General features: G+C 36.7%; 1 protein-coding gene across 2 annotated transcripts in view; it reads left to right on the forward strand.

The window, feature by feature from the left end:
• Window positions 1-17073, forward strand: part of LOC107598060 (mitochondrial inner membrane protein MPV17) — a 28425-nt gene that overhangs the window by 5410 nt on the left and 5942 nt on the right. For both annotated transcript variants that reach the window (XM_016289304.1, XM_016289305.1), the window contains exons 3-5: window positions 8946-9061; window positions 11133-11225; window positions 12921-13016. In XM_016289304.1, the coding sequence (XP_016144790.1) occupies window positions 8946-9061; window positions 11133-11225; window positions 12921-13016 (305 nt within the window). The remainder of the gene's footprint in view (window positions 1-8945; window positions 9062-11132; window positions 11226-12920; window positions 13017-17073) is intronic.

Raw genomic sequence — 17073 nt, forward strand, 5'->3', positions numbered from 1 at the left:
TACAACTGCAGCAGCAGAGGACTATTATTCTGCTGTGTGATACTGCAGAAGAACTTATGATGGCACGGCTGACCAATCAGCAGAAAGGGGTGTTTAATTCCTGCCCATGTGTAGAAATCGAATATTCAAGCTGTTTATTAATTTTTCTACCCCTGAACGAAAAACGAAAATAATTTTTAGGAAAAACACGGAAAAACTAATGATCGAATGATACACAGATTGAAAAAGGATCACCCCCTTGTGTCAGTATTTTGTTAAACCACCTTTTTCTTTAATTAGGCCTACAGCCTTTAGTCTGTTGGGATTTGTCTCTACTAACTTTGCACATCTAGACTTTGCAATATTTGCCCACTCTTCTTTGCAGACTGCTCAAGTTCAGTTCAATTTGATGGTGACCGTTTGTAGACTGCAGTCTTCAAGTCATTCCACAGATTTTCAATGGGGTTTAAGTCTGGGCTCTGACTAGGCATGCAAGGACATTCAGCTTTTTCTCCTTCAACCACTGTGTGCTCAGTTTTGCTGTGTGCTATGGGTCATTGTCATGTTGGAAGGTAAACCGTCCCATTGATGACTTTCTGGCAGAGGGCAGCAGATTTTTTCCTCAAGAATTTGACAGTATTTTGCCCCATCCATTTGTCCTTCTATCCTGACAAGTGCTCCAGTCCCTGCTGCAGAGAAACATCCCATAACAGGATATTACCACCTTCATGCTTTACTGTAGGAATGCTTTTATTTGGATGCTGAGCTGTATTGGATTTCCGCCAGACATATCGTTTGGTGTTGAGGCCAAATCTGGAAATGGGTTTATTATTGAAAATGCAAACTGCTTGTCTGCCAGCAGGAGGCGCTGTGAGCGGTGGAACTAACGGTTTCTCCAGTAATGGCTGTAAACAAAGCAGCTCCGCTCATGAACAGTACTTTATCAGATAAAAATGCCATCTAAACTATTCTGAAGACAGTCGGTTGCCTTCAGAGATACATTCATATAAAACACCCGCACCGTGTTATGATTTTGAAACGTGCAGTGCTCATGTTTATTCAACGAAGTCAAACGCCACAAATAAATCAATGCATGGGAAACACTTGTAATGTATATCGAAATATCGGAAATGTGTTTAAAAATCATATCACCGTTATTGAAAAAAATTATATCGCGATACATATTGATACTGAATTATTGTCCAGCCCTATCTTAGTGCTTAAAATCTTTATTTTGAAACAAATTAATTAATTAATTAATTAAACAAACAGACTTGCTATGACAGCTATCATATCATACCCTGCCATGCCAGCTGATGCAAAGAATATAATTTTTATCTACACAGAAGAAAGCCCTGTCTAGACTCTGCCCCGGTATGAGTTGTGTCGAGCTATTCATTAGCCTGTTTGTTTGATGAAAAAATATGAAATGTAGTTGCAATAAATGTGTTAAGAATCAATACAACTGCAGCAGCAGAGGACTATTATTCTGCTGTGTGATACTGCAGAAGAACTTATGATGGCACGGCTGACCAATCAGCAGAAAGGGGTGTTTAATTCCTGCCCATGTGTAGAAATCGAATATTCAAGCTGTTTATTAATTTTTCTACCCCTGAACGAAAAACGAAAATAATTTTTAGGAAAAACACGGAAAAACTAATGATCGAATGATACACAGATTGAAAAAGGATCACCCCCTTGTGTCAGTATTTTGTTAAACCACCTTTTTCTTTAATTAGGCCTACAGCCTTTAGTCTGTTGGGATTTGTCTCTACTAACTTTGCACATCTAGACTTTGCAATATTTGCCCACTCTTCTTTGCAGACTGCTCAAGTTCAGTTCAATTTGATGGTGACCGTTTGTAGACTGCAGTCTTCAAGTCATTCCACAGATTTTCAATGGGGTTTAAGTCTGGGCTCTGACTAGGCATGCAAGGACATTCAGCTTTTTCTCCTTCAACCACTGTGTGCTCAGTTTTGCTGTGTGCTATGGGTCATTGTCATGTTGGAAGGTAAACCGTCCCATTGATGACTTTCTGGCAGAGGGCAGCAGATTTTTTCCTCAAGAATTTGACAGTATTTTGCCCCATCCATTTGTCCTTCTATCCTGACAAGTGCTCCAGTCCCTGCTGCAGAGAAACATCCCATAACAGGATATTACCACCTTCATGCTTTACTGTAGGAATGCTTTTATTTGGATGCTGAGCTGTATTGGATTTCCGCCAGACATATCGTTTGGTGTTGAGGCCAAATAATTAAAATTTAGTCTCATCTGCCTCAGAATCTGCAAGGTGCGTTTTGGCAAAGTTCAGTCGTGACTGCATGTGGCCTTTCTTGAGGAGTGGCTTTTTTCTTGCAACCCTCCCGTACAAGCCACATTTGTGGAGAATTTGTGATATTGTTGTCACATGCACACAATGATCACTCTTTGTCATAAATTCCTGCTTCAGAGTTGCTGTAGGCCTCTTGGTCACATCTCTGACCAATTTCCTCCTGGCTCTTTCATCCAGTTTGGAGCGATGTCCTGATCCAGGGAGGGTCTGTGGTTGTACCAAATACCTTCCATTTCTTAATAATATACTTCACTGTGCTTCTAGGCATTGATAAAGCCTTTGAATTTTTTTATCCATCTCCTGATTGTGTCTGTCCACAACTTTATCCTGGAGATCTTTTGACAGTGCCTTGCCACCCATAGTTGATTGTTTGCTTCAGTTGCACTACCAAGGACTGAAATACTCCAGGAAAGCTCTTTTCATGCTGAGCTAATCAAAATAACCACAGCTGATCACAGCTGAAAGTCAAATGGCTTTGTGTGTCATTGAGAAGGTGATTAGCTACACCTGGTTGAATTCACAAGTCATTTTTAGGAGGGGGGTGATCCTTTTTCCAAATCAGTGATTCTGTTTTTAATTTTTTTTCTGATATGTTGGTGTTATATCTTTCACTTGGATGTTATAAGTTGCACTGAGTAAATACTGCTGGATAAAATAAAAACTGTGTCCATTTTCATTTCAGGCTGCAAAGCAACAGAATGTGATTATTTTAAAGGGGGTGATTATTTTCTTTACCCACTGTAGATGTACATTAAAATGGCTGAATACTTTGTGAAGTCCACTTTGCAGTGTACTACAGGGTGATATGAATGTACCTATTATTTTTGCAATTCCGTTTTTTTGCCACTAGTGGCACAGAAATTACTCCCTTCCGCTTTAACCGATGCACTTGGTTGAAGTGATAAATGGATTTGTTTATAATAGGTACAGATGTGAAGAGGAAGAGATTAATGAACAAATGAATAAATTAATGAATGGAGGGGATGAAGGCGCTACATTTCCGTTTTCAAGTCATTAGCGATGCATTAACCCCATAATCTGTGCTAAATGTAGAACCGAAAAAATCAATGTCATCCAAAGAGGGCAAATCTGAATGTATGAGGCTTGAATGTGTTTACTGTACTGCAGGTAAGCCATGTCACACCGGTCTCATCAGCTAAATGGGTTGGGTTGCCAGAGCCCACTCCTGGTCCCTGTGGAGAACGTGCTGGCTGCAAATAGATCCCTGCCAAATTGATCACAGATAATTTCACTAAGCGCAAGATGCGTCAATCAGGGCTGTTCTTCCCCAGAGACTCTCCCTCAAGGACAGACTGTGGGACGTGTTGTGCTGACATCAGCATATTTCAAGATGCATTTAGCATAGATGAGTGACATACTCCAGTTGGCACGAGATACGGGACAGATTGCACCTGAGTGTGTGGTAAATTGCATTTTATTTGGCACAGCGTAATGACAAACAACCATGTTTATGGTTGAGTAGGGTCGTCGTCTTTTTTAATATAGATAAATGGATGGATAAATGCTGTTTTCTAGTTCATTGTAATCAGAGACCTGGAATATAACTTGTAAGCGCCTATTTTTCATGGTTTGGGGTCTAAAGAATGAAAAAATTTCAAATAAATTTTGTTCTTTTAAACTGTATTAATCAGAGTATCCTGAAAAAAAAAACTGCATCACAGTTTCCCTTCAAGGTGAAGCATAATGAGAGACACTGCCTGTGTTTAGAAATCAAGGGGTATTAATGTAGAAACACTGTTGTCACCATTAAAAGCTTGACTTTATATAGTTGTCATTAGTTTTATAGTGTATACAGTAGTTAGGCTATAGTTATTCTGAAAATAACTATTTATAATACAGCTGATAATTAATATGATGGTTCATTATTTATATATATTTTAAATATATTTTTTATAAAATAAAAATCTTAAAAATAAATATTACTATTATTCTGTTATTCTTTTTACTATAATTTTTTTCATTGTATTATACCTCTTTAGAGCGCAGAAGATCTTTATTATCTAATCTTAACTTCAAAGGTTTGCAAACTTGTGGCTTACTCAGGGCTTTCTGTGAACTCAGTGGTTTTTCTGAAGAAACATAATCTAGAAGCAGTGTTAGTCTCACAAACCCACTGCCGGTACCATCAGTCCAGTACACTTAGTCATGTCATGACACTGAGTCACTATGTCAGTGTTTGTGGTGGAGCACAAGGACGACGCTCATAAGTCGTTGTAGTTTGTAAAATGCGATCGGAGAGTCCTGCAGTGCGTTTCTCTCACAGATCAGAAAAGGCTTCACGCGCTGTGTTTGTGTGGGGATGAGTGAGAGTGTGACACTTTCTGTTGGTGGATCACCCCGCTGTGCCCATTAACAACCTGCTGGAGAGAGACCAGAGTTCCCAGCATCCTCCTCTCCAAGGCATTTCATCACACTGCCCTCCTGCTATGGCGTGATGTGTACAATTGTGGTTTCTCTCCAGCTCACCATGTGTTTTAAACAATGACCTCACTTATCAGAAGTTGATCCACCAAGGTTCTATTGCATCAGAATTGTTGATGGTATCTTGTGTTGTGTTATGTTTTGGAGTGCCTGTTGTTGCCCAATATATTTGTTTTTTGTTTATTGTTTTTAAATTGTCCCCTTCTTTAGTTTTCCTGTTATTTTATTGTATATACTTTACTATATTTATTTTGGTACTAAAATATGCCATTTCAGCACTATAAAATTCAGGATTATAATATGCCAGTAGTGTATAATTATAGTATTATTAAATATACCATGCCCATAATTTTTTATTAAAGAGATTACATTTTAGACCTATTTCAAATTTGCCTTTTATAGCAAAGATCCTTGAGAAAAATTTACTACTGCAGTTACAGAGCTTCCTAGATCCGAATAGTATCCTTGATAAATTCCAGTCTGGTTTTAGGACTAACCACAGTACTGAATCTGCACTATTAAGAGTATCGAATGATCTTTTGCTATCTGTCGACTCCGGGTCATTTTTGGTGCTTTTAGACTTGAGTGCAGCATTTGATACTGTTGATCATGGCATTCTATTGTCATGTCTTGAACAGTGTGTGGGCATCCATGAACATGCCTTTAGTTGGTTTAAAAAATATTTTCTTACAGACAGAACCTTTTCAGTTGGCATTGGCGGCTCTGTCTCATCTGTAGCTCCTATTACCTGTGGCGTTCCCCAAGGTTCCATTTTGGCCCCAACTCTGTTTGATTCTTAGGAGGCATGCAGTGTCTTTTCACTTGTATGCAGATGACACTCAAATCTATATGCCTTTGAAACATACTGACAGGAAAGGTTTAGAAACCTTTGCTTGCTTGTCTAAACAATATAAGATCCTGGATGTCCTCAAATTCTTACACCTTAATGAGAGTAAAACGGAAGCAATTGTGTTTGGGCCCTCTGTGGTTAATAAAGAAACAAACTACTGTTAATGTTGCCAATCTGCACTCCTATATCAAAACGACTGAACGCTGGAATATCCAAGTCTTCTATTACAAGGCTTCAGATGGTTCGAAACAATGCAGCCTGATTTTTAACTGGAGTCCACAAACGTGAACACATTACTCCTATTTTAATGGCTCTTAACTGATTGCCGGTGAGCCATAGAGTTGATTTCAAAATACTGTTGTTCGTTTTTAAATCTCTAAATGGACTTGCATAGTTGTCTGAACTGGCATGAAATTTGAACATGCCAGGTAGGTGTCTATTGTCCACAAACAGTTACAGTCTGGCCCAGCCTCAAACACGGTTGAAGTTGAGAGGGGATTGTGCATTTGCAGTTGTCAGACCTAGGCTCTGGAATAGCCTCCCCTTATCTCTGAGATCCCTGTCCTCTGTACATGAGTTTAAATCTAAGTTAAATTGTTATCTTCTTGCCCAGGCATTTAACAAATCTTAATTATGTTTTTATTTCATTATGTGTTCCTGGGTTTTTTTCTTTCTTTATCATGTATCTTAGTCTTATACTCTCAACTCTTATTGTGTTTATTTGTGCTGTATAAATAAATGAAATTAAATTAATTTGAACTTTTAAAACAACTTTATTACCCAGTGGGATGTATTTTGTGTTAAAATTGTAATTAATAATTTTTTGATTAACAAATATTGAAATTGATTATGATTATTTCACTCTTCAGGTTATTGTTGTTTTTAAAGGTGTCATATGATGCTTTTTTAAAGATCATTATTTTGTGTATTTAGTGTAACTGTTCTGTTGTTAGGGTCAAGCGATTAGTCAACAGAAGAGACAGACGGCTACACGTGAGTGTCCTGCGTAATACTTGTTTATAGATCTGGTGTTGGAATTATTACTTGCTGCTAGGAAGGAATATTTCGTTTTCTGCCTATTTCTACGTTATATTTTTGTTTGCGTTTGTATTTTTGATTGCACTTTCTGGTAATTATAATAATTGCCCTCGGCTAAGAAGGAGCATAGTGACCTAGATATGTGGGGGCGTGTTAAAACGACCCGTTTTAGGGGGGCATGGCAGAGTCTTAACTTTGATAAAGAATATCTCTTTGGTTTTGAGACTTTAGTCTTTGCAAATTCAGGGATCTTATGTATGCACAATCAGCTTGTAACACTCCAAAGAGAAAGGAAAACTTGAAATCGCATCATATGACCCCTTTAAAATAATAATATTTGAATGATGGGTTTTTATTGTTTCTTCATTATAATCTCCTCTGTGTGAATATAGATAAATGGACATTTTTTCCTCTGAAAATGCTGTTTTCTTGATCATTGAAATCAGAAACCTGGAATAACTTTCTCATGCCTGTTTTCATGGTTTTGGCTCTAAAGATGAAAGCAAATGTAAAAAGGGTCCTCCCAGGACAGTAAAGAAAAAAAGGAAAGAAATCTCCTTTGTGATGAGTTCCATTGGTTTTGGTTTCTTTTATTGAGGTTTGTATTCATTTTGGGTTTCCGATACATGTCAATATCCAGTGAGCTGTCCGTTTATGCACACATGCATAATGCATGGCTCTATTTGCTGCCCTCATGGCTTTGACTGCAGGTGATCGAAATGTGTGTGAAGAGAAAGGAGACCTGTGACATTTCCAGCAGTTGGGAGGAAACAGCTCTGTCAATATGATTGACACACAGTGTGTCTGTGTGTGTGTGTCTGTGTCTGTGTGTACCTGTGTGTGTGCGCAAGTGATGAATTGCAGTCTATCCAAAGCTTACCATCACTCATATTCAACAGCTTCTGTTCATTCAGTGTTTCCTCAAGGATGAATGGATGAAACTCTTCAAACTCAAACACTTTCAAGCTCTAGGGTGTTGGGAGGTCTCTCTTGGTTTAGTTGCTTACACTTTGAGATGAAGTTATACATGCATTCACTCACAGTCTCAATGGACAGTACTAAAGGATTTTCAAGTATGTAAGAGGGAGAGTGTTTGATTTTATTTTAGATATACCTTGCATCTCTGTCAGGGCACATTGTGGAACTTTTGATACTTGTTTTGATTAATAAATAAGAGTTTGGTTTTACTTTCTGCAATGGCTTAAATGTATCCATAGTGATCTCAGAAATGTATTGTATGGCTTGTCTGACTAAACATGTTTTACAGAATGACATCTGTCCCTGCTATTAGGAAACTGCCCCCTGTGGTGTTCGTAAGGGGATCTCGATGCAATGTGAAATTTACAATGTGACATTTAAAGGTCATTGTGGGGTGAATAGTTGGATTTCTTGAAGTCTTTGCACCGTTGTTTTACTATAATTATGGTCTCAATTATTTTGAGTCCTTTGCTGTTATTTTTGTACATTTAGTAATGAATATGTGTTTGAAACATTGTAGGATAAATGTGGTTTAAAAAGTTTGAACATGTAATCGGTAGAAAAAATATACATTCAAAGAGCTAAAGATTATGTAAGACTGAAAGATTATCGTACAAAATTTGAGGACTGCAAGATATTTTTTAATGTTTCATATTAGCACAAGTCACATGATCACCAAGGCTGCAGTAATATTGTGAAATTGTATTACAGTTTAAAATATTTCAAAATGTATTCCTGTGAAGGTAAAGCTGAATTTTCAGCAACATTACTCCAGTCTTCAGTGTCACATGATCCTTCATAAATCATTCTAATTTATGCTGATTTAGTGCTCAAGAAACATTTCTTATTGTTAACGTTCTTATATGTTGGAAACAGTGCTGTTTAATATTTTCTTATTTTTTATTATCTTTGATATTCTTTGAAACATAAGAACTGCATTTATTTGAAATAGTAGTCTTTTGTAACATTGTAAATATCTTTCCTGTGATCACTTGCATTTTTTTTGCTAAATAATAGTAAAAAAATTTTTTAAAAGACCCCAATCTTTGGGAATGTAGTGTGAATGATACCATAACGGTCACAAAGTGAAGATCTGTTATCCTTTGCAACTTAGTAGATCAACCCAAGACCTCGTATGGCGTATCTCATCTCTCAGTCAGTAGGCAGTGAATGGGGCAGCAAAAATCTGAACGAGTGTTTCCTGTCAGTTGTCCTTGGCGTGGTTACCTGAGTGTGGGCCTTCACGCTGGGCAATGGGGGCAAACAGATGCCCGACTGGCACCCTCTCTCTCTCTCCCTCCCTCATTTTTACTCCCTCTCTTCCAGGCTCTCTGGTGGGTGTGGGTGATGTCATCTCCCAGCAGCTGATTGAGCGCCGTGGACTGGCCAATCACAGTGTGAGACGCACCACCAAGATGATGAGCATTGGCTTCTTCTTTGTCGTAAGTCTCCTGTGATTCTGTTCCATTTGCATATGTGTTTCTCTTGAGATCCTCCAGCTTTGTTACTTCGCACTGATGTAATTTAAATATAGAAGCAAGAGAGTTAAAACTGAGCTTTGAAACTCTTCCCTTCTTCATGTCCTCAGTTGTTATAAAATTGTGATTCTTTTTATGTTTTGTTTTTGTTACATTCTTTCCAAAAAAAAAAAGAACACCGCTTTCAATGGAGATTGGAGAAAGATACTTTTTGGCCCAGAATGGTCTTATTACATGCATTTTCGAACCAGAGTTATCTGACATATACTATTGTTAAAAAGTTTGAGTTTGGTAAGATTTGTTAATGTTTTTGAGAGAAGCCTCTTATGCTTACGAAGGCTGCACTTCTTTGATCAAAAATGCAGTAAATACTGCTACATTTTATTACAATTTAAAATAACTCCTTTATATCTTAATATATTTTAAAAGGTATTTGTTCTGTGATGGCAAAGCTGAATGTTCAGCATCATTACTCCAGTCCTCAGTGTCATATGATCCTTCAGAAATCATTTTGATATGCTAATTTGGTGCTCAAATATTTTATTATTAACAAATGTTGAATTCATTTTCCAGGGTGATGAATAGAAAGCTCAAAAGAACAGCATTTATTTGAAATATGAATCTTTTTGTAAATTATAAATGTCTTTTCGGTCCTGAATTTTGATTTATTTTTATCTTGTTTTGTTTTTGGTGGTATTGTGGTGTACACCACAATATTTATTTTTGCATAATAAATTTTGAATGATGGCATGACAATGTAAAAAATGTAAACTACAAAAACCTTGCAAACATGGTAAAATCCTGAGATTTTTTTCGTTCTATTCTATTCTATTCTTATTGCTATTTCAACCTTTTTTTTGCAGTTGAAATCAGATTAGATTTTACCAACTCCCCATGTTAACAAGCAAACCCTTGGCACTTTGCTTTAAATTAGATAATAATACAACTTCAAAAAGGCAAAAAAAAAAAAATCTTGCTAAATGTCAGTGACCTCAAATGTTTACAGGTCTGTTGTTTTATGACCATTACAGATAATATTTGTAGGGGTGTCATTTGTTGGAACAGGTAATGAAGTTGCAGAGCAGAGTGATTGATATATTAAGCATCCTGCCCTTCCCTTCCTCCCTCACACACGCATACAAAGCACTAATGCACTAGTTCTGTCCAAATGACTTGAGGTCTAATCTGCAAATGGCCTGTATGATTCAAAGCTTTTACAAGCCTGAGCACACTCGATTCAGCCTTTTAATCATCAGACCGTAGTTGTTGTTATTAGTGCAGTAAAATCTGTTTCACTGCTGTTAGAACAAAAGACTGAACCACAGGTCAGAACTTCAGGTGAAATTCGTCTTGCATCTCCTGAAATTAAATCTTTGAAAGATTTTCTGTCCATTGAGCTATAATTATATTGCATTTCTGACATTCTGTTGGCAGTTTAGGGTTATAGGCTGTGTTCTTATTGCCCAATCAACCAAATTAAGCAGAAGCTCAGTATTAATCATTTTATGTGTCATATGGCATCCGTTGTTTTGCTAAAAGGACGGGAAAGAATGCAGAAATACAATATAGAGCTGCTATATATTCACTGTACATAGAAAAATGGCAAACGTCTTCTCAAACAAGTGCACAGCTGTTTGTTAAAGACGCCCATATGCATAATTTGCCATTTGTGGGTGATTTTACACTGATGCTGCTAAACTGCAAATTATAATTGCATTAAAAGAGAGATTTAGCAAAGAATTCAGTTGTCATTGTTGACTAAAACACCCCCGGGAGACTTTGTTTGACACATTTATTGATCAGTTTGCTAATAAGGCCCAGACTGAAACTACACTGGGAAACAAAAAGAAAGCCCATTAATTCACAGAGGATTGGAGCTAATTACAGCCTGCTGTTTTCATAATCACGTCATGAACAAATGAAACCACTGGCACGGCCTCAAGATTCTGAGCTTGTGTTTATGATTGTTTACTGAAGTGTTTAAAATGCTACACATATGTGAGATGCGTTTAATTAAGTTTTCTGTGACTTGAAGGGTCCAGTAGTCGGTGGATGGTATAAGGTGCTGGACAAACTTGTTACTGGTGGTACTAAAAGTGCAGCTTTGAAGAAAATGCTTGTTGACCAGGTGAGCCACGTGCAATGTATTGCAGTAATTGTTTTGTGTGTGTGTGTGTGTGTGTGTGTGTGTGTGAACTACATGGTATTCATTTATTCATAATTAGTACATATTTGTGTATTGCAAGACAAAACATTGAGATCAATTCAAATGTATTATATATACACAATCCCTAAAAGAATACATTATTCTTATATATATATATATATATATATAAGAATAATGCAACATTATGAAAAATATGACTTTTAAATACTTCTGCCATGACATCGCTGAGGCTCATTCAGATGATTTGAGTTCAAATCTGGCCTGTGTTATTTTCTCATGCTGTTCTCCCTCTTCACCCCATCATTTCCTCTCTTCTCCACACTACAGTATTAATAAAATAATACAAAACACCAAAAATAAAGTCAGACCTCAACATTCGGTATATTACAAAATATCTTTACTTATAAATACACGCATGGAAAGTTTTCCTTAGAACTGACTTTCGTGTCTTTGTTGGGAGTATGCAGACACATGTAAAGTGCTTATGAGCTTCTATTTATTGCTGTTGCTACGTGCTTTATCCCTTTTGGGTATCCCATCTGAGCTCTCCCTTCATGCATGTCAAGTAATCCATCCTCTGATAGGCAGTCAAACAAATGAGTGTTTGCATAAGTCATTGTTTACATGATTGGTGGAATGAATGTACAGGATGGAGCGGACAAAGGCATGCAAGACAGGCCCTCTCCCCATCACCAGATTACACCCAAACAACAGCGCTTACAACGCCAGCCTGCTCTCACACATTTATTCAGTAAAGAGATTCTAGGGCTATTTTTAGAGACCCACTTTCTAAATTTCTAAAAGCCTGTACGGCCAGCGAGAAGTTGTGTGTTTGGTTGCTTTCATCTGTAGATATAAAATGTTGTTTATTGAGAGGCTTACAAAGGCTGATTAAACCTTAAAGATGCATGATTTATTCATAATAGTTTTATTAAGAAAGCATGATTTATTCATAATATTTTACAAAAAAGACAAAGATTCCCACAGTCAAGTTGCAGGTACTGTCATCATGTCCACAGCTTTATTTAACTCCTTATTACTTCTTTACATGCATTCTCAAGGTTTTGCTCAGTAACTTACACTGTCTCTTAATTTTTTTCTAAAATGAAAATAAATTTAAAAATATATTTTTTACAATGGGTTTGTTACACGTTACATGCTATACTTGCTATAGTAATTACAATAAATTATGCATAATTACATGTAACTAACCCTAAATTACAACCTCATCCTAACTCTAACCATGGAGTAAGTACATGTAGTTAATTAATATTACTCAGTACTTAAATGTATAAGTACACTCTAACAAAGGGGCTGTTTTCAGTCTGTGCTTGACAGATTTTTTTATTGGTTTCTGTAACAAATCTATTTGGGATTAAACCACACAGGAATGTGCTAATAATAAATGGATGCATCAGTCTCTCATTGTGTCCTTGATAGCTTTCAACATGTGCTATGCATATTTCATCAGATGTGAAAATGTGAGGCAGTAGTCTATAAATGAACAATTAGACTGGATTAGATGTATAATGGTATTTATTATGAACATTAAACTTGATTAATCATGTACATTTATGTGTCATCTAAAAATGAATGTGAAGGTTTCTATAAAGTAGATTAGATAAGTGTTCTAATCAGATATTTGTATATCCACAGGTGGGCTTTGCTCCGTGTTTCTTGGGTGCTTTTCTGGGAATTTCCGGAGCACTCAATGGACTGACTGTGGAAGAGAATGTAGCCAAACTCAAGAGGGTCAGTTGTCATCACAAACCTGAATTAAATACAAGCATCGTGACAACATGAAGGACTAGTTTTAAAATGCAAAAAAATGAGCGTTTTTCACAGAACCTGAAACGGAAATGTTTTTGGACACACTGAGATGAAAACCAAAAATGAAAATGCTAATTTAGATTTGTATTGGAATAACTGAAATTATATTAATATTATTATATTAATTATTTTTTATTATATTAACTATTATTACATTTTTTTCTAAATATAGAATAATCAATATAATAATTAATTAATACAAATATAGTATAACATATAAAATAAAATATTGTGTACCATCAGTAGTCCTGAAAGTCCACTCTCACACCAGCTTTCGGTCTTGTGACCCTTATATTGGCCCCCCCTCCATAATTAGGAGGATATTTCTGCTGATGGAGGGCCGCAAGGAGTGACTCATGGGCTTGTAGGAACAACGGTTGACGCAGCATTGTCTCTTTGAGTGGTGCCATTAATTATTTATGTAGGAAAGGTGTCGAAGTTAAAATGAGGCTGAAAGGTCAGTCACCTAAATGTCAGAAAAGACGGAAAGCTAATGATAAATGCGCTCATTAACCCAAACAAAAAAAATGCGATCTGAAAGCCAATCACTAAAAACACCTTTAGTGATGCTACTCTGTGACTCGTCTTAAAGAATACCACTCTGATCCATTAAAACATGTTTTGTACCTGTTGGTTATTAGTAGGGCTGTTTTTGCTTTAAACTGGTCCTCCAGTGCTGATTAAAGTGGTCATATGATGTTGCTAAAAAGAACATTATTTTGTGTATTTGGTGTAATGAAATGCGTTTGTGGTTTAAGGTTAAAAAAACACATTATTTTCCACATACTGGTCATTATTGTTTCTCCTCTATGCCCCGCCTTTCTGAAACGTGTCGATTTTTACAAAGCTCATCGTTCTGAAAAGCGATGTGTGCTCTGATTGGCCAGCTATCCAGTGCATTGTGATTGGCCGAATACCTCAAGCGTGTGATGGAAAGGTTACGCCCCTTACCATACTGTGATGCCGTGTCCCGGAGCGACGAGACAAAACCAATAAAACCCATTATAAACGAGGCATTTGTTGCATCCAGTGGTGACATAATTACGGATTATAATGACTTATACTGTCTTTTTATGCGTTGAGTTGCATCGCGCCGCGTAAACATAAAACCATGTCTGCAATTTTGATCTGAGAAATTACAAACAATAAGCGCTAATCTATACTGCTCAAAACTCGCGTTTGAATCATCAGTGGCAAATCCTTTAAATATGAAAACTTACTTGCAGACTGTGAGTCAGGACAGCCGGCATTGTGGTCTACTCTACCAGGATCAGGAAACAGTCCTCCATAAAATGTGCTGCACACATCTGAATATTTGGGTTGTACTGTTCTGGAACGATGTTGGAAATACAACTTAACCACTGATTTCTAGTCGTGTCCTCTTTTGGAAGGCCAAACTAAATATTTTGGCTTTTGCAACGAAACACACAGCATCTCCACGACATGGCGGCGGCAACAATACTACAGCGAGAATCAACGTTACGCCTTCTTTCTTTGCGTGAACATTTAGGCGGTGTTATGCAAATCTTCCCACATCATGACGTAGACATGTGGGGGCGTGTTTAAACGAGGCGTTTTAGGAGGGTGTGGACCAGTCTTAACTTTTATAAAGAATATCTCTTTGGGTTTGAGACTTCAGTCTTTGCAACTTTAAGGATCTTATCTATTCACGAACAGCTTGTAACACTCCAAAGAGAAAGAAAAACTTAATCGCATCATATGACCCCTTTAAAACTCATGGCTTGTTGTGGACAGTGTCCACCTTTGCTTCTAATGACTATAGGTCAGGCAATTGGGTGGAACAAGAGTGACAGGTCACTCAGATCACAGTTCGGATGCTACTTGCAGTAGTGCCCTTTAAAACAGAACTAAATGACACTCTGATGCTGGAATGGCAGCTTTTTGGTGCTCATTAGTCGGTAGCTTAGTGGTTAAGACTCTGGTGGAGTAATGGAAAGGTCATGGGCTTGTTCTCAGGTTGGAATGGCCTGTGAATTGGACAGTTCATGTGTGAACTGGTATTCTGATTGTGTCTAGGCACTTAACTCAGACGGTGTCTCTAGGGAAACTGCTTCGCTTAGTGAACTGAATGTCGCTTTAGATCAAATGCACCTGCTAAATGAAAAGAAACCTTAACCTCATCTGGATTTTTCATTGGATGATGCCATTATCCAATGATCAGTGTAATATATTTTTCTTTCCTTTTTTTATTATTTTATTTCTTTTGTTTTTGTTTTTTTGCTTCTCTTCTCCTTTCTTTTTGTTTCTTTTCTTTTTTCCTTTTTTCATTTTGTTTCTTTTTATTCTTTCTTTGTTTTTTCAGTTTCTTTCTTTTTCTTTTCTTTTTACATCAATTTTTCTTGTTCTTTTGTTTGCTTTTTTATTTTCTCTTCTTTTTGTTTCTTTTCTCTTCCTTTCTTTTTTCTTTTTATTCATTTTCTTTATTTCTGATTCTTTCTTTTCTTTTCTTTTCACCTCTATTTTTTTCTGTTCACATTTTTCTTTCATTCGTTCTTTCTTTCTGTTCACGTTTTTCTTTCATTCATTCTTTCTTTCTGTTCCCATTTTTTCATTTCTTTCTTTCATTCATTCTTTCTTTCATCTGTTCATTCTTTCTTAATTCATTCCTTCCATCCTTCCTTCCAAACTTTCAATTTTCCAAACTTCCAACCAGGAGTTCTTGGAAATATTTTGGAGTTAAACAGTTAAACATTTAGCTATAAAGCTGAAATTCTAAAATTATGAACTGAATAAAAAAATATTTTTGTCCTGTCTACACATAATGTATTCTAATAAACAGATCATCAAAAACAAATAATTTTCAATGTGATCATGTTTTTTTAGGGTGAAGTGTGTAATTTCTGTGCCAGTAGTGGCACCAAATTGAACTGCAAAAAATAAAAATAAAAATATGTACACACATCCGTAAGGAGAGAAAATGAAATGTTAGTCATTTAATATAATTAAATTATTATTATTTAACTTACATATTACATATAAAATACATTATATTTCATAAAAATACACAGCAAATCTGCATTAATTCAACACAACTTTACCTACACTTTATACAAGTGTACACAACTGGCTAAGACGTACAATCACTAAAACCATTTATGTTGCCTGCATAGTCTGTGGAGTCAGGTTAAATGCCATCTCCCCACTGACTACTTTATCCTACTCTAACAAAAAACAAAGTGCAGCAACATCATCATCGGATGTTAGACTAGAGAGTCGCCCCACTGTTGATATTTTGGATAGAAAGGTTAAGTGCACATTAGCTTGCAGAAAAAGATTAGAACCAGCAACTCACATGCAAATTATTGTTCTCATCATGAGCTGTTTGACGCTTTATAACCTGGTTCTACAACAGAGTAGGGATGCGCCGATCCGATATTCATATCGGGTATCGGCTCTGATAGTGCCATTTTTCTCGGATCGGGTATCGATCAGAGAGAGCCGATCCAAACCCGATAATTTTATTTTTTTTTTTTTTCTCTCTCCGATTGTTCGAATTATTCTGTGTTACTTCTGAAGCCATACCATAGCTTAATGTGAGCTACATGTGAATATTTAAGTCCTTACATTAAAGTTCACACGAACTCTTTTCTCCGCTGTGGCTGTCAGTCATTTGTTCAGCCTTTAAACCCTGCTCGCGTTCGGTTACAGCAGTAGCTCGGTAAAGCTCTCTCCAAGATCATTCTGTGTTCCCATTATACTTGATTTGTAAATACAAGTCTATGATTTTGCAAAAAGGACTTTATCTTCTTGCCGGAGTTTAATATTTTGTTACTTGCTACCGGGTGTCTGTGAGAACAGAACAGGGGTGTAGAAAAGACTATAAATAGTTTTTAACGTGCACAGTAACTGAAATTTAAAACTGTTAAAAGACAGGCTCAATAACTGTTGCACAGATATAATACACTACGCATCAGTTTCTCTTCCCTTTGTGCTTTGCAGTTTTTAACACGAAGCGCTT

Source organism: Sinocyclocheilus grahami, unplaced genomic scaffold, assembly GCF_001515645.1.
Source record: "Sinocyclocheilus grahami isolate Dianchi unplaced genomic scaffold, SAMN03320097.WGS_v1.1 scaffold244.1, whole genome shotgun sequence".
Taxonomy (NCBI): Eukaryota; Metazoa; Chordata; class Actinopteri; order Cypriniformes; family Cyprinidae; genus Sinocyclocheilus; species Sinocyclocheilus grahami.